General features: G+C 28.3%; 3 protein-coding genes across 4 annotated transcripts; 1 reads left to right on the top strand and 2 right to left on the bottom strand.

The window, feature by feature from the left end:
- Positions 1 to 1482: 1482 nt before the first annotated feature.
- On the bottom strand, positions 1483 to 22547 carry LOC145184290 (BICD family-like cargo adapter 1). Of its 2 annotated transcripts, XM_090092521.1 has the most exons (14): positions 22485 to 22547; positions 21457 to 21978; positions 20399 to 20556; positions 16922 to 17137; positions 14139 to 14324; positions 13634 to 13780; positions 9829 to 9921; positions 8902 to 9039; positions 8635 to 8817; positions 8446 to 8523; positions 8199 to 8324; positions 2431 to 2552; positions 2221 to 2341; positions 1483 to 1997 (listed from the first exon to the last, which is right to left on the bottom strand). In XM_090092521.1, exons 2-14 carry the CDS (start codon positions 21542 to 21544, stop codon positions 1806 to 1808), a joined length of 1848 nt encoding a protein of 615 aa, XP_089948647.1. In that variant the 5' UTR covers positions 21545 to 21978; positions 22485 to 22547; the 3' UTR covers positions 1483 to 1805. The 2 variants fall into 2 exon arrangements, with proteins under 2 accessions (XP_089948647.1, XP_089948648.1); XM_090092522.1 differs by lacking the exon at positions 22485 to 22547 and having other exon boundaries at positions 8914 to 9039.
- On the bottom strand, positions 10803 to 11774 carry LOC149885990 (uncharacterized). Its single transcript, XM_090092525.1, has 2 exons — positions 11039 to 11774; positions 10803 to 10971 (listed from the first exon to the last, which is right to left on the bottom strand). The coding sequence occupies exons 1-2, from the start codon at positions 11772 to 11774 to the stop codon at positions 10823 to 10825; spliced, it is 885 nt and encodes a 294-aa protein (XP_089948651.1). The 3' UTR covers positions 10803 to 10822.
- On the top strand, positions 12025 to 12999 carry LOC149885989 (uncharacterized). The gene is made up of 2 exons (XM_090092524.1): positions 12025 to 12760; positions 12828 to 12999. Exons 1-2 carry the CDS (start codon positions 12025 to 12027, stop codon positions 12974 to 12976), a joined length of 885 nt encoding a protein of 294 aa, XP_089948650.1. The 3' UTR covers positions 12977 to 12999.
- Positions 22548 to 24174: the final 1627 nt, after the last annotated feature.

The raw sequence follows: 24174 nt of genomic DNA, 5'->3' as shown, positions 1-24174 counted from the left end.
GAATGATCTTGACTGATTCTATATTTGCATCCACGCACGCTTTCTTAATGTCCTGCCAGCCCAATAAACTTTGATGGGTCCTTTGAGAAAGCCCTTTACTTCTTGATTATAGCATTGAGTCTTTCTGATTTTTCTACAGTCTTCGTTAAACAAGTGTTGAGCAGATGATCGGCACAGGTTAGATGATCACTGATCTTTTACTTTCTATGATTGCTTTCTTCATTTTGGTTGCAGCATCAGTAACACCCACCTAGTAAAGGTCTTCCCTCTGAAGAGCTGGAATTTGAAAAATCATGTAGTCTTATCCTTGAGCAAGCAAAACCCCTATATGTCTCCCAATGAAGTTTTGGCAATCCGAAGATAAGTTTTTAAGTTGAAAGTCTTTGATAACTTAATGCAATGTAAGGGAGACGAAGGGAGAAAAAAACCATTTCTAGTTCTGTTGTGAAAGCTACCATTTTGCAATGCAAGATGTCTCTTCCAATTTGCTTTTTTTACATCACGTCTTAGATTGCGATAAATCATTGCCAACTTGTATTTTGATAAGGTGGTTGGACTTTTTAGTTTGACTTTTAGACAAAGATAATACAGTAGCATTTTGAAGCCAGCAGTTTCAAAAAAGTGAAACGGGAGGTTAGAGTTAGAATGGTATCAAATTCCAACTGTTGTGCACTTTGTGAAGGCCACTTTATGGTTTCAGTAAAGTAGTTCATTTCTGTTTGACGGCTTGATGCACCATGGGGAAGCTATCAGACCTTTTGTTATTATTAATAGGCCCAAAAGACTCTCTTATGTTGCTGGATTTATCAGCTAACTACTCATCCTGTATGCATTGTTTTACTACTCATACAGGATGAGTAGTTATGAGTGAAATTCGAGTCAAATGTTAGGGACCCTAAAGGTCTCTAACATTTGACTCGAATGTTTTTTTAAGGATTCCTTAAGGGACCCTGAAGACTTTTTTAAGGGTTACTATAGTAAAAGCTATTTACTTCAATAACCTACTGTGTGTGAAGTGGTGCCGTCTTATTGAGTTAATATCTCATCAATGTTGAGTACATAGAATAGCGGCCAAAAACAACGTTCCAGCATGAGGTTTATTAAAAATCTTTATGCTTTTAAAACAACGAAAACGTTTGCCTTTTTAAAAGCAGAGTTCTTTTTTTAATGAACTTCAAAAAATTCAATTTATCTTAAAAAACTGATAAAAAGACATTTTAACTTTATTTCTTAAACAAACGCCAATACTTACATAACGCAATCAATTTTTGTGTATTTAATGGCGTCTCATGTAGCATATGACGTTTTTATATATGAATTATTTAACTTTCCAAGTATGCAATTAGTAGCTTGTAAAACTTTGAAAAACAATGCGAATCACAAATCTTCTTAAAAAATTACGAGAGAATAAAATTTACAGCATCAACATCCCATTCTGTGTAAATTTTTTTAATTATTATTACATTAATAACAAAGAAAACCTAGAGTTCCCAATTTCATATTTCCTAATTATGAAAAATTCTATTTTATACAAATTGAAAATAATAAATACTAATTTACAAAAATTTTAAATACATTATGAGATATATACATCAGCAAATAGAGATCAGATTTGACATTCACATGTTAAAACTCTGGCATATACAAATAACTTAATATAAAAAATTCTATACAAATTTTTACTTTACAAAAATCTTTGATATTTTCATTATCAACAATTTTTCTAATGTAATATATTTTACCGTTTTTAACTCATCGCGTAAAATCTGTCAATATCATACTGGTTCTACCAGGAAATTACACGCCTACTTAGTTTTCGGTTGAATAGGAGAAGTTACCCTCTTTGGAGATGAATTCTTGCTACTATTTCGACTAGAAAATAGTTTTGAAGCAAGTAACCTAGCAGGTGTAATACTATCATTACGTTTCCTTGATTTCCATTGATCGTCTTTTATTTTTGAGGTAAGCTGCTGATCAATTAGCGAAGCCATATCAAACTAAAGTAAAAAACAATAAGTTATTGGAAACGAAAAGGATTTGGTTGGCAAAAAATGTTTATAAATTAACGGAGCTTGCCACACGGACGACATTGATTTTGTATCTTATGCACTTTGTTACGTGATTGACAAGTTAGTAGGTATCTATGCTTTTACGAAGACAAAGGATGCAACTTTAATTTTGCATTTTAGTTTAAAATGTGTTGACATTTCTAGAGCTTACCTGCCATTCTTCTAACTGTTCGGACAAAGCAAACTTTTGTTCTACAACTGTTAAAAGTTGTGCGTTAAGCTTCTGTACGTCGCAATGCGATTCTTCTAATTTAGATGTTGCAAAGTTTTCTCTAGTAATAAATATAAGACAAGAATAATATTTATGATATTTCTAGTTTTATTACCTAAGTAACTAAATTACTACTAAAAATCTTAATACCTGGCTAGAGCTTCATCTCGCTCTTGAATTACCCTTTTAAACTTCTCTTCTACACTTACGTCCGCAAGCATTATTTCTCGCTCTTTTCTGAGTGCTGCAATTTCACGTTCTTGTGTATTTACCTATCCATGATGTAAACAATGACGTGAAATTTACCCGTAATTATAACAATAAGTATTTCATTTTTAGAAAATGGTTACAATTATCGCCTATTATATGGATGGTGTTGTACAAAACTGGACTGCACACATTTTTTGCATTTCGTGAAAAACCCATAAATATATATAATACTGGATACGGCATAGACAAAAATAATTGAAGCCGGACAAATCTTATCATGATGATGTGAGGCAGAAAAATAAAATTTAAACAGCGTATAAATTGCGCTTTTTCACATTTTACAATTTTATATTTTGCTTTGCATAGTTCTTAAAACATTTTTTCGAAGGCATTTGGAAGTCATAAATAACTAATATTTATTTCAATGTCAGTTGGAAATAATTAGTATATCAAACAGTAATTTCAATGCAAATAATTAACAAAACGAAACAAACTTATTCAAGTTGATTTTAAGTTAAAAGATTTTTAAACACAGAACAAAGTTTTGCGATGTAAATAATAATTTTATCAAAATGTTACACCATGAATTAACTCAATATCTTCTATATGGTTGTATGATGTAAAATTTGTACGCAGTTTTTAGAAGACCAACATTTAATATAAAAGTATACATCTATATTTTGTATACTTATCTATAATATATATTTATGTTTATTTACTATATATTTCAAGATTTGGTATTAGTTTTAAAATGGTTAATTTGTATAGTGCTTTTGAATGTACAGCTAGATCTGCTAAAGGTGTCTTAAGAAGTTTTCATAAGTAAGAAAATAATTCATACAGCTTAAACATTTTGTTCTTAAAGATTCATTATAACTTTATTATGTAGATTTTAAAAGACAAGCAAAGTATGCATAATGAATCTTAGGTACTGCATTCTTAAATAGATTTCCTGTAAATCCAGAAAAAAGAGCAGCATGGGTTCTTGTGACAAAGCGAACGAATTTTGTTCCCTCTTCAGCAAGTTATATTTGCTCAGGTCATTTTTCTAAAGATTTCTGAAAGCAAAAAATATGGTTTCTGTTTGAGAAAATATCTAAAAATTGATGCAACACCAACAATTTTTGATTTTCCAGAACATTTAAAACCAGCCACACATAATATTCAGAAAGCAACTACTGAAAGAATTCTAAAGACTTATTAAAGAAAAAAAAAATTGAGACTGAATTATGGAGAATACTTTTGAAGAAAAGGTAATTAGTAATGATAAAATATTGCATTTAGAAGATTGAATCAAAACTGATTTAGACAATTTGCGAACTGTCAACAAGAACATGTCTTTTGTATAAGATGCATATAAGTTACAGAAAAAATAAATATGGTGTGTAATGCAACAAAAGCACAGACTCAGCAAAAAAATTTTAAAACTTCAAAATGTGATCAATTAATTTCAAGATGTTTGATTAGCGATGAAGCCGCACACACACACATAAATATTTAGCCATATATATATATGGCTATATATATGTATATATATATGGCTATATTTATGTATATATATATGGCTATATTTATGTATATATATATGGCTATATATATGTATATATATGGCTATATATATGTATATATATATGGCTATATATATGTATATTAGGGTAGGCCACAATATTAAACAAATTTTCAAAATAGGTAATTCTGCTACTAGCTGCATCGAATATTGTTTCTTTTACTCTAAAAAAACATTTTTTGTTATGAAAATATTCTTGTAGCACATCTCTAAGTACTGCCGCATTTCATTTTTAATGTAAATTAGAAATCTAAACGAAAAACGCAAATCTTCAATTATATCTGTTCCGTTTTTAATTTATTCGGTTAAATACAAACAAATATTAGCGTTTTTTGTAAACAAACAGAATATGCTCTGTTTTTTTTAATGCAAAATTTTTAAATCAGACTTAATTTTGCTTATGCAAAAAGTACTAAGAGTTTAACAAAAATGCCTGAGTATCTTTCTAATAAGATATTCATACTTTATCCTTTTCTAGTAAAACAAAACAAAACAAAAATCTTTTGTTCTGATTTTTATTTTACAACACAATAACTTTATTTAGTGGTTTTCATACAATAAATAGATACCTGTAAGAATTGTGTTCAAAAATATGTGTATTTTCAATTAAAACTCATTAAGTTTATCTTATATTTATTTTTTTGCAAATTGCAGGCCTAGATGCTTACTTACAAACGTACTGACTATTTATTATTATCGGTCAGGTTATTGTCTATATAATTAAGATAATTAAGTGGTTAATACTATATACTTATCTTGTTTTCAATTCCAGTTTATGTAATTCAAAGTAAATATTTGATAAAGAAAATGTCACTAATTAAACCAAAGAAAAATTACATTGAACCAACCAAATTAAAAAAGTCGGTAAAAAAGAAATACTTGAAAGTATTGAAGTCAACTAATGAAATATGGTTGGTTGGATATCCGTTAGAAGATTTAAAAACAAGCTCTTTGCCCACAACCAGAAATGTTTATAAATTTTTCAAGTTAGGCTTAATACTGTATTAAGACTGAAGTTATCACTTAATGGTTTTGAAAGTTTATTTAAAGTTTTAAATTATTTGTATCATCCATTTCAAGGTATCACTTGCAAATTATTGATAGCGCTTATGAAGAGTTTACTAAAGTTAGGGAGGCATTGCACACTCAAAGCAACATTTCGAAATCTAAGTTAGCTGCATTGCTTACTACTAAATTAGTCAAGCTCTTTTAGTACAGTATTGACAATATTTTAAGGCTACATGACAAATGGAGGTTGCTTGCAAAATCTAAAAATAGGATTTCTAATAAGAAGAGTTTACTTGAACAAAACTTTATTCAATTATTAGATGGCATTTTTGATATGAGTTCTCCTAGTTGAAAAGATGACATTAGAAAAACCAGATCAGCTAAGGATGCAGATGAAGATATTGCCTGGTTTACAGCTCTTAAAATTGGAATAAAAACTGGAGGAATTGGTGTAATAGATAATTTGCTACATTCTAATGTTAGGAGAGAAAAAGAAAGAATCGAAAAGAAACAGGTGGCAACTGAAAAAGAAAATAGAAGAAAAATAGATGATGAAGAAACTGTTAAGTTGGTTGGTTATAGTAGTGACTCAGATGAATATTCTCATATCACTAAATCTAGTCATTCTATGAGTTCTGCATCTCCAAACTCTCCTAAAAGTGATCCTGAGTTTAGTATTTCTAAAAAGCAGTAAGGAGAAAAAAAAGATACCGGATCAGATAATATCACACTGGTTTTGCCAAAAAACTTCATTTCTCACCCAATGATAACAGCAACTGCAGATAGAACTAAGTTATCAAATCCTCAGCTGATGATGAATACTTCTGCAATTCTAGTTTTAGGTTCGTTTTTTATTAATAAACAAACAAGATTATTGTATACAAATTAAAAAAAAAATTTATATTTTTTTAATTTTATACAGGTGGTATTAAACCTGACGATGTTAGCCTTTCAATAAAAACTATAAGAAGATCAAGAAAGCTAAATAGGCAAGTAATGGCAAGGAAAATAATAACAGAGTTTCAAAATAAGATTAAATCAGATTATTTGACACTTCATTGGGACGGAAAACTTTTAAAACAAATCTCAAGGCAAAGGTTTGAGTATTTAACTGTTTTGGTCAGTGGTTTTTCCTAATTGCGTTGAAGGAAAAATATTATCAATAAAACCTATACAGTCTAATACAGGACTTTCTATTTGCAAAGGAATCTTGGAAGACTTAGATAAATGGGATCTCAAAGCTAACATTGTTGCCCAGGTTTTTGATACGACTGCATGTAATACAGGAGTTAAAAACGGAGCTGTAACTCTTTTAGAGGATTGTAAATCAATGAAAACTCTTCTTTGGCTGGCTTGTCGCCATCACATTTTAGAATTGATCTTGGGAGCATTTTGGAACTCCTTATTTAAAAAAGAAAAAAAAGCTAATTATAATATAGATTTCAAAGATTTTCATCAAGAATGGATTTGCGCAGAGAAGGCTCCACTAAAAAAACTAAACAGGTTTCTAGATCTTGAAAATTCTTTCCTTAAAATGAAAGCAGACGAAACTCGTGTGTTCTTAGAAAAACAAGTAAAATGTAAGCATCGCCGAGGTGATTATAAGGAAGCTGCAGAGTTAGCACTTTATCTTTTAGGCGGACCAGAACCTAAAATCTGGAAAACCTGTGGAGCAAATCATCATGCCAGATGGATGTCACACTTGTTATATGCACCAAAGATGTTCATCTTTAAAGAAGATTTACTCAATTCTGATGAAGCAAAGTTAAAAATCTTTTTGACTTTCAGCTCAGTTTTATATGTAAAAGCTTGGTTAGAAGCAACAAAAGGCTCTGATGCACCAATTAACGATATTCATTTATACAATGATCTAGGCGCTCTGGCGCAGATCTCAGGCTTCTCTAATGCAGCTCAGAAAGCTCAAGAAGTTCTTAACAGGCACTCATGGTATCTAACTGAGGAGGTGTCAGTCTTCAGTCTCTTTTCTAATAAGGTTTCTGCTAAAGAAAAGGCTAATATTGCGTTAAAAATGATAAATGTGGGAAAGCCACTTGCTATCAACTCTGGAAAACCTAATCTTCCATCTATTCACAAGAACTCAGAGATATTGTCATATATTGGGAAAAGATCTTGGTTGCTCTTTCATAACTTAAACGATAACGGTAAATGGCTCAAACTTCCTCCTTCAGAATGGGAGGAAGATGGAAACTTTTTAAAGATGAAACATTTTATTATAACAGTCAAGGTTACAAACGATGTTGCAGAGCGAGGAATCAAGTTATGTTCAGATTATCTTCAGATACTCACAAAGGTGACACAAAGAAATTTTAAAAAAGTATTTAAAATTTTATTCAGATGTTTTATACAGAATGTTTGGCTAATTTTAGGATGAGGAAGTACGAAACGAAATAATAGAAGTCGTTGAAAATCATAGAAAACTTGTAGGTAACTTAAATAAGAAAGAGTTATTCTCTAACTTTGTTCAATTCAAATAACAATTTCCGTTATACCATGCATCACTGCACCAGATAGCACCTTGGTTATATAGAATAAATAATTCGTTTTTTAATGTTAAAATATATTGTGTGATAATTAAAGCATTTTAAACATTTGGAATAGATGCTAAATGTTTCTCAATCCCACATCACCTAATTTTTTATAGTGATATTTTTGCGTAAAAACACGATTCTTTAAATAAAATGCGGCAGTACTTAGAAACATCCTAGAAAACTTTTTTTTTTACAATAATAATTTTTATATGGTAAGGAACAACTTTTTATGCAGCCACATGTAATTTTCAAATTTTTTAGATTTTGGCCAACCCTAATGTATATATATATGGCTATATATATGTATATATATACGGCTATATATATGTATATATATATATGGCTATATATATGTATATATATATGGCTATAAATATGTATATATATATGGCTATAAATATGTATATATATATGGCTATATATATGTATATATATATATATATATATATATATATATATATATATATATATATATATATATATATATATATATATATATATATATATATATATATATATGTTGTAAGTTTCCATAAGTAACAAATCATAAGTATTGTCAGAATGCAATATTAAAGAAACCACACCTTAATCTGTAATGATTGTACAACATTTTCTTGCAATAAAGCACTTGCTTGAGCTATTGAAAGATCTTTCTTTGCATGTTCACAGCTGCTTGTTGCAAGGTTTAGGCGATGATTCAAATCATTTATCTAAAGTTAAGCTTTTTTTTATTTATATAGTTAAATTACCTTTTAAATGTTATTTAGAAAGAGTTTACATACAATAATTATTTGCATTGCATGCATATGAATCAATAGATTAAAAAATTACCTGCTGCTCTAAAGAATCAATGTCTTTATCAGATATCTGAGATTGATTTTGTGAAAGATGATAACAACCTTCATTAATCTAAAAAAGGTAGAAAAACTAAAAATCAAAGAAAACAAATAGAATGTACTGCAATTATACTATTCTCTGTGAAAAGCATCTATATTGAAGTTGCTAATACAAATTAATTACTTGTAAACCCTGTAATAATGCACTTTTTTGAATTAAAATTTCTATCTGATCAACAACATTCATTAAAACATCGCCGTTATAAACATCTATATTAGCATAAGATTGATCTTTGGATGAACCAAATAAAAGCTTGTTTTGAAGCTGCAAAAGTTTCTGATGAACCATTTTGAATTCAGATTGGACCTAAACAAAGACAAAAAGAAGATAAAAATATACCTAACTTGCATTTATACCAAAAAATGGAAAGGATTTAAAATTCAAGATTACATTTTCATGTACTTTGTTTTCATAATCAGTGCGCTTTTTTGGAGTGCTCATCTTTTGGAGATAAGCATCTGTATCAGTTAGTGACAATTCAAGTTCTTCAAGTAAAGATTTACTTACTCCATGAGTTGGTGCAGGTAACTAATGTTAAAAAAACAAATAAACATTGATTAATAATATAAAAAAAAGCTAATTTGAAAAAGTTAAAAATCAAAATAAACTAAGAAGATATAATCATCAGATACATTAAGATTAAAACACGACCATAATAATCTTTAAAACATATTATTTGTTTTAATAACCTCTTATTACGCTGTAAAACATAAAACAGATTTCATGTTACATGAGGAGGTTTATGATGGAATAAGATATGTAAGCTTTGTTTGGTGTAAGAACTGCATAAATGAAAAAACTATTAGTATGTACGCCAGCTTCAAGATCTGTTAATTGATATTTTGAATGAGTTTTATAGTAAAAATTAAAAAAAGCTAAATATTGTTAAATAATCAAGCTAGAGCACCTGACCATCTTTAGGCACTCTTTATTTTTTTTACCCTAACTTTTACCCAGACAGGGTTGCAAATTTTAACATTAGTGAAAAAAAACTCACTAATAATAATATGGCTACTATAGGATGTATTTCTAACTGGAATGAAGAAACTATTTCATGTTGATTTTGCATTATCATTATTATAGCAACCCATAGAGGTTCGCTAATTTAGTGCAAAGTGTACTAACTTAGCAAACCTCTATGGGTTGGTATTAGTGGTTGTATTCATTAATGTTCTGTTCTGCATGTGTTTAGTTAAATAGTATATTAGTATATTAATATATCCTCAGACTATAAATAAGATATCAGAGTGATGACAAATTCCATGATTCAAAATATTTTCCAAAATATACAATAACACAGAAATTAAGCACATATACCAGATTATGAAAAGAATTGCAAAGTTGCAAGCGATCTCTCAATTTCTCATTTTTTCTCTGAATCTTGGACATACTTTCTTGACATATTTCAATCTAAACATTTCAAACATAACTTGACTATAAAGGATCTTTTTAGAAAATTTAGACAAAATCAGATTTATTCAGCTGGATAATAATAATAATAATAATAATAATAATAATAATAATAATAATAATAATAATAATAATAATAATAATAATAATAATAATAATAATAATAATAATAATAATAATAATAACAATAATAATAATAAATAATAATAATAATAATAATAATAATAATAATAATAATAATAATAATAATAATAATAATAATAATAATAATAATAATTATAAAAATTTCTTTTTAAAACTGTTAAAACTTAATTAGCATGACTTACTTTCTAAATGTCTAACAACTTGTATTCACGGGTACCCTGAAGGTGACTTAAGACCTTATATCATATCCCATAAATTATTTTTTTTGATTTTGAAAGTAGTCCAATTGTACATTCCAAAACTGTCAACATTTAAATCCTTTTATGGTAGCTTTTCGAGAAAACTTAGTTACAATACTTGTTTAATCTAGAGATTATGACCCCTCTGACTCATACTAAGACCCCTGAGAGTGGATCAAATGGCCATATAAAATTTGTTTGGTTATTTGTGCTATTGTATTGACACTTTATGGATCGGATTTAGAAATTTCTGATAACAACTTGGGTTTTCTAGTTTGAACTTAGACTAACTTATAATGTTTTAAAAGTTTGTTTTTGTTATTGAAGAGGATAAGATAAATTTACAGGAATAGAGTGGTTTTATAGAATGATCTTGGAACTTGGGATAAAAAATTCTGAGTAAAATAGTTTGTTTTCTAAAAAAGAAATATTTACTAAAGCATAAATACTAAATTTAACTAAAGTTATAAAGTATATATATACATACATACACGCTTTGTTTATATGTATCCCTTTAACTATAAATGCCTTGTGTTGTACACGCAGACAGCTCTTCGCAAGACTTCATTGAAATTAGCGTTGTGTTGTCCTACCTTTCGTATTTCGCTAAATTGTTTGAAGTCTTGATGAACTGATTCCAATGATTGCTCAGTCCAATATCCTAAACCTTTGGAAATATTGAAGATTAATACTTTTATATGTAAAAACCTAAAATGTTTTAAATATACACTTACCAAACTTTCCTCCTTTCATTATAATAAACTCTTCAACATGATGCTCCACAATATGAACTTTAGGTGTAATGTTTGTACCAATATCTCTAAAACTTTTTGAAAATCTTTTAATATATTCAGAGTAGTTTGGATTTAATGTTTTCCCAAAACACCCATGAACAACATTGCTAAAGTCTCTCAAAGCTTTCATATGCTTTCCACCAACAATATTGTGCTCATTCAAATAGATTTGAAAACGATCAAGTTTTCTTAGAAACTTGTTGGATCCATTTCCCTCTAACCTGTGTTTACCTTGATAAGGTACTCTGGCAAGATTAATTGTAGATAAATAACTATTTACAAAATGAAATCCTTCATTAGTGCTCTCAAACAAGTTTTTTTCAATTAATTTGAGAAGTTTGTCTACTATGCCTAGCAAAATATATAAGCCTGGTATATTGACAATTGATAAGATCTTCATTGTTACATTTCCAGTCAATAAAGGAGGATTAACTACGTTACTAAAATATTTAGCTTTTGCAATGTTTCCTCCAGCAGCCATCCATTTGTTATACCACTCGCACAAAGAAGTTAGAGAATATGACTCAGCTCTCAGCATACTAGGTGATTCTGTTTCACAAAATGGACAAGGATGCTTTGAAGCTGCTGACTGCTTTCCAACCATCAGCAGAAGAACCTTTAGATCTTCTGAAATAGAGTAATCCAGAGAGTTAAGTTTTAATTTATACAACAACATTTTTATGTTTGCATAATTTTCATCAATAGAGGGTAATACAGCCAAAACTAAAGATTTATTTACACTAGTAAACTTAAATTGAATACATAGTAGTTTTAAAAAAAAATAAAAAATAAATAATTTTTATATTTTCAAATTAATTACTTCTTTAAATGAATTACTATGTATTCAATTTAAGTTTACTAGTGTAAATAAATCTTTAGTTTTGGCTGTATTACCCTCTATTGATGAAAATTATGCAAACATAAAAATGTTGTTGTATAAATTAAAACTTAACTCTCTGGATTACTCTATTTCAGAAGATCTAAAGGTTCTTCTGCTGATGGTTGGAAAGCAGTCAGCAGCTTCAAAGCATCCTTGTCCATTTTGTGAAACAGAATCACCTAGTATGCTGAGAGCTGAGTCATATTCTCTAACTTCTTTGTGCGAGTGGTATAACAAATGGATGGCTGCTGGAGGAAACATTGCAAAAGCTAAATATTTTAGTAACGTAGTTAATCCTCCTTTATTGACTGGAAATGTAACAATGAAGATCTTATCAATTGTCAATATACCAGGCTTATATATTTTGCTAGGCATAGTAGACAAACTTCTCAAATTAATTGAAAAAAACTTGTTTGAGAGCACTAATGAAGGATTTCATTTTGTAAATAGTTATTTATCTACAATTAATCTTGCCAGAGTACCTTATCAAGGTAAACACAGGTTAGAGGGAAATGGATCCAACAAGTTTCTAAGAAAACTTGATCGTTTTCAAATCTATTTGAATGAGCACAATATTGTTGGTGGAAAGCATATGAAAGCTTTGAGAGACTTTAGCAATGTTGTTCATGGGTGTTTTGGGAAAACATTAAATCCAAACTACTCTGAATATATTAAAAGATTTTCAAAAAGTTTTAGAGATATTGGTACAAACATTACACCTAAAGTTCATATTGTGGAGCATCATGTTGAAGAGTTTATTATAATGAAAGGAGGAAAGTTTGGTAAGTGTATATTTAAAACATTTTAGGTTTTTACATATAAAAGTATTAATCTTCAATATTTCCAAAGGTTTAGGATATTGGACTGAGCAATCATTGGAATCAGTTCATCAAGACTTCAAACAATTTAGCGAAATACGAAAGGTAGGACAACACAACGCTAATTTCAATGAAGTCTTGCGAAGAGCTGTCTGCGTGTACAACACAAGGCATTTATAGTTAAAGGGATACATATAAACAAAGCGTGTATGTATGTATATATATACTTTATAACTTTAGTTAAATTTAGTATTTATGCTTTAGTAAATATTTCTTTTTTAGAAAACAAACTATTTTACTCAGAATTTTTTATCCCAAGTTCCAAGATCATTCTATAAAACCACTCTATTCCTGTAAATTTATCTTATCCTCTTCAATAACAAAAACAAACTTTTAAAACATTATAAGTTAGTCTAAGTTCAAACTAGAAAACCCAAGTTGTTATCAGAAATTTCTAAATCCGATCCATAAAGTGTCAATACAATAGCACAAATAACCAAACAAATTTTATATGGCCATTTGATCCACTCTCAGGGGTCTTAGTATGAGTCAGAGGGGTCATAATCTCTAGATTAAACAAGTATTGTAACTAAGTTTTCTCGAAAAGCTACCATAAAAGGATTTAAATGTTGACAGTTTTGGAATGTACAATTGGACTACTTTCAAAATCAAAAAAAATAATTTATGGGATATGATATAAGGTCTTAAGTCACCTTCAGGGTACCCGTGTATTGCTCTTATTCTTGCTAAGCAACCCTGTATATTTACTATATACCCGTAGAACAACCAAGGTAATATATAGGTTTTACTTTGCATAAACAATTATTAATAAAATACCTGAAGTTTTAAAAAATGTATCTCCTTCTCAAGCCCTGCTATCTTCATCAATGATGCCTCATATTTTACAGTCAATGCATCTTTCTCATGGGTACTTTCTAACAAATTAGATTCCAGGTAAAGTTTTTCTTCTAAAAGTTTTTGAATCTAGAAAAAGCATACTTATTTAGTTTATGGTATGGCTGAATTGTATTTTTTCAGAATCCAGCTTTTACAACCAATTCTGAGTGAAGAGAATTGAAAAATAAGGAGTTTGATTTGCATAAAGAGATGTTTTAAAACATCTAAATATGAAAATGTTTTTAAAATGTACTTAAATTAGGATTTGAAACTTTTTTTCTGGAGAACAGTTTTGATTGAGAGTTTATAACAGTTTTTTATATTTCTATTAAACATAATTAGACCTAAATTTTTTGGGGAAATGTTTTAACATAAAAACTAACATTGATTATTAATGGAAACAAAATTGGGATCTTTTTATTCAAATCTTGTTGGAGAAAAATACCTGTTCTTTCAGTTTTCTTGTTTCATTACAATCCTGTCTCTCTAACATTGAATCAATGTTAATGTTATTTCTTGAATCTGTTAGCATTCTACCTTGAAAGTTTGAAGGAAATTGATCAGTGCGATCATCAAGTCTCTTTGATAAAGCTTTAACTTGCTTAGATAACTCTTTGTTATAAGACTTCATCTAATATTTAAATAATAAAATAACATTAATCAATGGGAATCAATAATTGACACACTTTTTCAAACAACAGTAATGCACTCTTGAAACTACATTTTCAATTTTTGAAAAAGTTTTAAAAAATTCCTATTCAGTGTTTTTAACTTGCATTAACTAAAGTTCTTTGCTGTAATTCTGTGCTTAATAAATTTTTCCCATTTACCTCAGCTGAGATCTCTATATTTAACATGTTATGCAGCCACTCTGACATTTAGTTTGGTGGTTTTCAAAAGTGATTGTTTTTAATTTATGCAACTGAACTAAGTTTTAATTGAAAAATCATTGAAAATGAGTTTTGGAGATCAAAAAATGCATCAACAATTAAATCAGGTAAATTACACAAAACATTTATCTCAACGTATCCAGAGTAGTTAGAGTAAAAAATATTTGTTTTAATTGTTTTTGGTATAAAATTTAACTACATTTAACTTTAATTGCTATGAACTTGTTTCAGGAAGGGTTCAAGAGTCCTTTAATAGCCATGTTAATGGAATCTAAACTTAAGAATGTTTAACTGATACTAAATTCTTTTGAACATTGAACTCCAAATGATCATTTTTTGTATTTTGTGTTTTTAGAAGATCCTCAGAGTACTTTAGAGTATATCACTACTGGTACAGAACTAATATAATTTTTGAATACATTCAACAAAATAAGATACTCAATACCTTAAATCAAGCTGGTGATGATAAGACTTTGCAACTTAAATTTTATCTGGTTTGTAGATAATAATTAAATTATTAAAATACTGCTCTTGCTTCAGAAAACAGTGTATGATAACATCATACTAAGGACACTGAAAGCAAATATGAGAACAATTTAAATATTTTTAACATAGAAATCAGTAATTTAGAAGGTAATGCTTTTTGATGTATGTAGGCATATAACTTTATATTATAGAGAAAAAAATTGATAAATGCCGAACAATACAGTCAGTGGATCAGTATGTAAATTTAATGTTGACTAATAAGAAATTTTAGCACTAAATTTGATGACTAACAAGTTTTTTTGAAATCAAAAAATTAACATCAAAACCTTGTAAAAAATACAAAAAATATGAGTGGAAATAAGGTGAACTTTAATAAAAAAATCCCAGATAAGTTGAAAAACTCAGAATATATAAATATCAAAATTACTCTCTGATGAAAAGTCTTGAAAAAAGAAGGCCTGAAAAAAATAAACATCTTCCCCATCCAAAGGTCATATTAAAGGAGACGACAAATAAATGATGCAGCTGAATGGAATGATGTTTTTGTGGATTCGTTCAAAGTTTCAAAAAAAAATTGTAAATACAAATTTTGTTAAATTTTTTTCAATAATTAATTATCTATTTTATAACGAGTATTTAAATTGTTCAGTTAAACATAACAAGAAATTAAGATGTTCTTGCAATTCTGTTTCTTTCTCATTTATTCCTGTAAATGACATAAACATGTTAACTTCATTTATTGTAGAAAAGCAGTATATCTTAACTATCAGACAACAAACTCTTTTTCAAAGAAGTTGGGTAATTATTATCTAAATGTTAGCTGACTAAATTTTAAACAAGAGTGTTTTCTTGAATTATCAGTGCCAATAAGTATTACAAGGAATAACTAAAACACATTAATGTCATTTTTCAGTAATACTAATACTAAATAACACTTGACATAGGAGTAAAATATCGCATGCTTTATTGGTGGTTGTAAACTCACCAACAAAGATTATAAAATAGTTAATTTCCTGTGTTAAATTAGTATGATTCTTACAATAATTATGCAGTAACTTCAAAGACAAACAAATACACAAAGTATTACATGATTAAAAAAAAAAAACCTTGATGTTAAAAAAGTCTGTGAACACCGAGAAAACTATACAACTTTTACAGATTTTGTAATAACATGGCAGCAATTAACACATAATTAGAATGCATCACTTTTTTTGCAATCACTATCCATTTCGAGTGAAACCTAAGTTATGTAATATTTTAAAAATAAAAATTCAGGAAAATATTCTTTTTTTCAAAATTTAGTCCAGTAGCATCAACAATTCACTTGGAATGGAGTAGGGGAAATTAAATAACATACTACTTCTAGTCTATAATATCTATAGACAACAAACAGCGTCTGGATATAAATGAATGTTTACTATACACTTGCTTTTTGTTTTTTTACTCAAGAAATTACAATTGAAATGCTTATTGTGCTCTAAAAACATTCTTCAAAGTGTAATTTGTAATTTATTTTTTTTATTCAAACACTAGTTTAATAATGTTAATTGCTAAAATAATTGCTGGACCATAGTACTTCTGAAAAGTTTTATCAGCGACTGTAAATAAATTAGCAAATAAATCTGAATCTGTAATGTACATATTTGTTACTAGTTAAATGTTTTTTATCTCTGATATTTTGAAACAAAGAAGTCAAAGCAAGATAATACAGTTATTACTGCAATTGCACTTATATAGCCTAATCAATGCAATCTATAGCGAAATGTATATCATATGGCATATAAACAAAAATACCAACAAATATCTACTAGCAAACTTAAATATTTAAAAGATTATGTAGAAATAAGCAAACCTCATCCAATTCACTTATTAATGATGAATTCTGTAAAGCCATATCATCCAATGAAGATTGATTTGAGCGTTCAAACAGTAAAGATGATTTTTGTACCATATGCAGTTGTCCACTAAGATTGCTGAGCTCTGCTTGAAGCTCCTGCATTCGGGATTCGTAATTAAAATTTCGATCAGTAAGTTCTTTTTTAAGAAAATATTTTTCTTGTTCAAGTTCCTAAAAATGAGATTATTACTAAAGACTTCAAATTATATATATATATTTTTTATCTTAAAATAATATTTCCATTTCTTAGACTTTTTTTTTTTTTTTTGACTTTTCATCTAAAAGACACTATGTTAGAGCACTAATTATTGTGTAGTTTTACCAGGAAAATCTTAAATCTACTAAGAAAAAATTAAAAATTCAGCTTTATTAAAATGGTAAATATATTTTATAACTAAATAGTAAAATAATATGTCACTATATAACTATTTTTTATTAATAAAAGGAACTTAGTTCATCTATAGCATGTTTGAACATGTTTATGAACTAACATCCATAGTTGATAATTTGTAACTAAATTTTTAAGTTGTTTAGTTGTTAACTATTTCTTTTGAGTGTTAGTCATACATTTTTATTTACATTTTTTCTGAGCTAAGTAATTTTTATTAACTTGATCAACATCTTTAATTATATAAATTTAGCCATTTATACAGTATTATACAGAGCTCTAATTATATTTAAATTAAAGCTATTCCTTTTGCCTACATACACCTCAAGAAACATTTGCACACTGAAAACTTATTTTTCAAAATGACTTCAGAAATTACTTGCAGATCATTATTGAACATATGGGTAAAGTAACCAGAAAATACAAGAAATGATACCATTTAAATTTATGTTTTGCAAGAACTAATACTGTTATATAACTATTGATCATATTAACAAATACATGAGTTTTTGTCAAAAAATTTAAAATAAGTGTGGTAGTGTGGCAAGACAAAAAGATTAATTCCTAAATAGATGTTCAACAATATCTAGTGGTAGCACACAAAACACACATAATAGAATGATATGATGTAATACATGTTTCATGCTCATTTTTTAAAGACCTATTCATATAGAATAGTATCAAGAGCATATGGTTCATGTAGAACTCCCTGGTGGACAGCATCAACAACATTTCAGACACAACAGTATTATGAATGTTATTAAGATCATTCAGAAAAGAAAAACATATTAAAGATATATTTTAAAGGTTACTTGCGTTATAGTATTTCTATCATCTAATGTGCCATTGTCTTCACTTATAGGAACGCCCCAAGTAAATCTATGACTTTTTCCAGAATTTCCTTTTTTCTATCTGCAAGTAATTATTTCTTCTCATCTGCGTTAGCATGAAAAAATTTAGTACAAAACCTAACCAGCTATCATTGGAATTGGGAATCAACACTTTCCATCTCTGTATTTTTAGTCTGGATTGTCTATTACATAAAACACAAGTAAGAAGACTAGGATATAATGATCAATGGTTATTACATCCTGGCCCCTGATTAAGCTTTCTACTAAAAGCAATTTTAAAGCTATTCTTTTTTTTTTTTTTTTTTTTTTTTTTTTTTTTTTTTTTTTTTTTTTTTTTTGCTGTTTACAGACCCTGCAGAGTTGATTAGAATTAGCTGATTGGAAGAGGAAAGTGGAAACTTTTCTATTAATCATAGTTTATTTTTTTAATGTTTAACTGGAAATGAGTCTATGGTCGTTGGAATAAGTTTAGTTAACATCAAAAAATCATATTCTTCTTGAACAACTTGCTGATTTTCTTTATGTATTAGATTCAAACAGGGCAACAGTTCTGGGTCAAGGATGTTTTAGATTACTACATAAGACTTCTTCTATTTTTTGTACTTAAATTGTACAAGTACAGTACATCAAAGAAACAAGGAATCCTCAAATGTAACTGTTAATCTCTTCTCTGCAAACTGAATATATCATTAGATAAATTCAGTTTGCAGTGTGGTTCATTATTTCCTGAGGACTAAGAGAAGCTCTGTAATTTGAGATTTCATTTAAAGACTCTGGAAAGCAATTGCATTTAATCTTTACTAAATATTTGGAGGCAGGGTATAAGCTGTAATCTTGAGGAATAGTTTTATAATCAGCTCTACTCGTTCTACAGTCTAGCATCAAAAATAGGACTTCTTCTGTTGAGTAGGTTTTAGTGCATAATATGCTGCAAGATCCATAAAACCTCTTTCCATCAAATTTCTTAGAATCATGGGATCTTTTAGTCATCCTTCCTTATAAAGATTTAGAACAAGAATGAAACAGGCTTTCTGTGGTAACTGCTACAGTTTTAGCAAGCTCTGTAGATCTATCCTTCTTAGCCCTTACTGAAAGATCTTCAAAGGCTTTGGATAGTGCACCACACTGAAAAGTTTTGCTTATGCTTTCCTGTTAGGTTCAATCAGTACAAGTTCTATCTCAATCCGTTTCTTTTAATAAATTATAAGCCTATCTTTCTGTCATCTTACTGCAGTGTTTTTTTTCTTAAAATCTTCCATGAACTTTTCTGTTAACTGAATCTATTCCATAAAACTGATTTTACAGCCTAAATAATAACAAAGGCTATTATTTACACAAATAGTTGGGAAGGGTGAGGGATGGGATAGAGATACTGTTTAAATCATTAAAAACATATCATGAAGGATATAAACAGGAATAATGTAACCAACATTATGAATATCATAGCTATTTTAATTTAATGTATCAGGTTTGGCATGACCCAATAGTTACAAATGCACCAAAATCCTTTATAAAGCATTTTTATGCAAGTTAGTTGTTCAAATGCAAACACCTTGTAATTTTTTTTTAGAGCTTTTAGTTTTATGTTATTTAGTTATCTTAATTCTTTATCTCATAAGGACATTGTTAAAATTTGGTAAGTCTTTGACAAGTGTAATCAACATATCTAAACCATAGCAGTCAACATATCTTAAAATTATCAGATTGAAATACATTTTACTGTTATACAAGTGGATGCTGAAGTGGTGCTGAAAAATGAGTATTTTTAAATGGTATTTGTTCTTATAGCAGTAATCAAAAACCTGTTTATCAACAATTAAATCTGATACCATATTCTGATATTAAATTTTATTGAGAGTTTAGAATTATAGTTATAGTATGAAATTACTGATAATGAACTAACACTGGTAAAACACAAAACTTTGTGGTGCTGAAAAAAATTGTCAAATTCTGCAACTGATCTATATCTCAGCAATTGTAAGAAATTGGCCACAAAAATATGAAATGAACCTTTTTCATGAGATCAGTAATACAATTAAAGAAACTTATTGAAATTAAAAGTTTCTCTTTTCTTTTGCTGCTGTTAAAGTACAATATTATCTTAAATATAACAGTTATAATAATTATAATTTGATTTAAAAAAAACACATTTTATCAATATTATTATACAACACACATCTATTAAGCTTATACCTCAATTTTATGCAAATACTGTGTCTGTAGGCATTGGTATTGCTCAGTAATTTTTTTATTTTTCTCCAGCAAAACTTGTCCAGCCTCTGCAGCTAATAGTAAATAATGATCTTTTTCAGCAATTTGTTGATATAAGTTCACCTCTTCAGCTAAATACTCTAGAATAAGTCAAAAGTTTATCATTTATTACTTGTTATTAGCAGACAAAATGCCAAATCTTAATATGCATATGAGCATAACTGTAATATGAAATTGTAGTATTATCTATATAAAAAAAAACAATAAAACTGCATAACCATTGCTCATAAAATACATCATTAAACAATTATTATTGTGATAGCACTACTTTTGTTCCCAGCTATTTAACTTAGCTAACAAGTAAAATACCAAAGCTAAAATTATTTATAGCTCACTGGTAGAACTATTAGAATATTTTTATTATATTATATATAGCTGACTCTTTTTTTTCTCATTTTTTTCTAAGATTGGCTATGTCTCTAACAGACATAGACAATCTAAGAAAAAAATGAGACAAAAAAAAAGACATGTCAACATTTTAAATTAATCTCTCATAATGAGCTTTATAGTAGACAAAAATACTAACAATTAAACAAACAGCAATGCTACTTGGTGTGAGCTAACAAAGTCCTATGCTCTAAGGAAGTCCTAGTATCTTGGGAAATTAAATAATTTTCTTACTTTAACTTGATACCTAGTTAAAGTAACAAAATTATTTTTCCCAAATATTTATTGTAAAATATACAAAATTTACTATTTTTTACATAAGGACTTTTCTACAGCAAAGGACTTTGTTAGGTCACACCACGGTATTTAAAAAAAAACCTTAAGTTTTATTTATGGTATTGTTAATTTCTATGCTATTTATATGTTAAGAAAGGAAATACATTTGGTTTCACAATACTTGGTATACTAATATTGTAAAAGCTACTATTTCCTAGGCAAAACTGAAAAATGTTGAAATGTCCTTATTTGATTGTGTTTTTTAATTGATGAAATTATAATTTCTTTTCTTGACAACCTCTGAAGTATCTACATACCTTTTTCAAGACACGTGAGTTGAATTTGCTTATCAGAAGAACTAAAATTTAGATTATTATAATCATCTTCTTCATCGTCAGTTAGCATAGCGAATCTCTACGCAATATGTTGAACAATACATCTAAAAGCCAGAAGGTTGTTCAAAAGTGTTTTCTGAGTTAAATATGTACAGTGTAAGACTCTCCTTGCTTACTGATAAATAGTAATAACAAGAATACTATTTGGTACTTAAGAGTGGTTTTCAATTACGTCATTGCTGAATTCCATAACAGTTGTAGTTAATAACACTTCGTCTGGTATGAGTGGTAAAAGGTATTTAAACACCAGAAAAGACATTGCGGCGGAGTTTGAAGTTCTTAATTTGTGTTAAATTGTATTCTCTGTTGATGGATGCAATTCTGTAATGTAATAAACTTTTTCATCGCATTTTAAAAGCAGTTTATTACCTCATTAAGCTATTATAATGACTTTGTGGGAAATACAAATTGCAAGGTCTTCGTTTCCAACGTTACGCTAAACCACTAAATTATAAGCAAGACGAATAAAATTAATTTTACAACGAAATATTTTAAAACGAAAATATGTAAAACATACGAATGATGTAAAGAGGAAACCTGTAGCGTCACATTTTTTGATTTCGGACTGTATTTATCGTATAGTTTAGTTAAGCATAAGCGCTTTGTTTTTCTGATAATAACAAATAAAGTACAAACTTCTACATTAGCCCTCTGAAATATCGAATTTAAAATGGTCGATATATTTAGACATACAAAGTTACAAAATTTCGGAAAAAGTTGACAAATAATATAAGTTACATTATTTGTTTCAACCTATAAAGACATTGCGCAGAACTATTTTAATTAAAACGATTTAACTTATTTTACAAAAATAACAAATTATAAAAAAAAAAAAACCCCGATGTTTTGTTTAAACGTGCCTGCACCATCATGAATCAGCACTAAAACATCAAAGATATTATAGATTTCGGCCTAAAAAAGTAGGGAGTAAAACAAGGGGTAAAACTCACATATCTAAAATTCCAAGTTGTAGATAAGTTGACACTACGATACTTCTTCAACCAATCAGCATTTTTTTTTTTTTTTTTATTAATAACGTGGTTCAAATAAAAATGGCAGACATACAAAACACCAGTGCTTAATACAGACATCCTGGATGTTACAAAAAACCCCAAAGAGTATTTTAAAAGTGATTGAAAATGAAACGAGTCAAAGCTGCAACTGAAAAAGGCATAAATGTTTCTGATCGTAATTAAAAAAAAAGACGAAGATCTCAACAGATAAGAGAATGCGTATTGTTTGAATGCTACATCGGTGTGACGAGAGAGGGAAGAGCTTTCAGAATTCCAGTATGTATCAATGCACTTCTTTTAATTTTTTGAGTCGCAGAGGCACGAGATCTTTGATTGGTCTGCATTACAATCTAAAATATACAAGCGTCCAAACGTCACAGTTTAAGCTATATTTAGGTTTTTACCATTGTACCCAATGCCTGTTATCCATTTTTTATTGTTAAGAATACCCTTGCATGCCTTTTTATACAACAATACACTCAACTACAACTTTTTCTTCTGAGCTGGTACGTTATGTTAGAAAGCTATTAAGCATTTCCGCCAGGCCTACTTTTTTTAGCCACATTTTGTTGGCCTCGTATATACAGTCGATAGTAATTTTGTTTAATTTTGTTTTTGACTTATACCCCTCAGTTACTATTAAGGGATCAAGCTTACTAACGTCATCATTTTATTTGTTTTTAGTATAGACTGTGTTAGTAGGTTACACCACTAATAAATAAATACGTCAAAACTGTTAAAAGCTTACTAATTAATGACAATAATAGTAAAAAAAAAAAAAAAAGAATGCTAATTATATATAAAACATATGGCAATTACATATAAAATTCATTAAATATATTTACGCATATTTCTCAATATAAATTTACATATTTACTTATATATATTTAATTATATACATTCATTACTAATATACATTTATTATACATATTACTTATTTTTTACATATTATGTTATATATAAAATTTATATGGTAACCGAAATGAAACTTTTAGGAGATAATTTTAATTTTACTGTGGTGTGAGCTACTAACACTAAAATATTGTTTCAATTGCTGTAACAAGTTTTTAGTATTTAAACAATATCATAAAGTATACCTTATCTATAAATAAGAAATTGTTTCCTGTATCAAATATGCATAAAATTAAAAACCTTCTAACTGTTTTTGAGCAGTGCATTTATATTTTAATTTTTTAATCTAAAATAAAACTATAACGTAATAATTTTTTATCATTATTTGCAGCATCAACTTGGTTAAAATATATTTTTTTAAAAAATCGGTTAAAAAATACTTTTATAGAGAAAAATCGGCAAAAACCGATCACAATATTTTTTCGATCACTGATCGAAACAGTAATATAAAACTGTTAAAATATTTTAATAAAAACTCTAGTGGAAAGAGAATCATCTCCATTATTCGAATGTCAAAAAAATTAGACTATATCCTTTACTGTCTATCAGATTGTCGGAATGTGCACTGAACGGTTGAACGGTTCAAATTACTTTCGGATTGATTTGATCCGAAAATAATGTATCGGAAAAAAGTTCGTTAAAATTTTTTTGGATTGTTTTTTCGGGCTGCAATCCGATACTTTCGGACCAGATTGCAATTCGAATACTTTCGGAC

Source organism: Hydra viridissima, unplaced genomic scaffold, assembly GCF_058129835.1.
Source record: "Hydra viridissima isolate aposymbiotic clone 2 unplaced genomic scaffold, HvirCarnegie_v1 scaffold_7, whole genome shotgun sequence".
Taxonomy (NCBI): Eukaryota; Metazoa; Cnidaria; class Hydrozoa; order Anthoathecata; family Hydridae; genus Hydra; species Hydra viridissima.
This window is presented reverse-complemented; position numbering and strand designations above follow the sequence as displayed.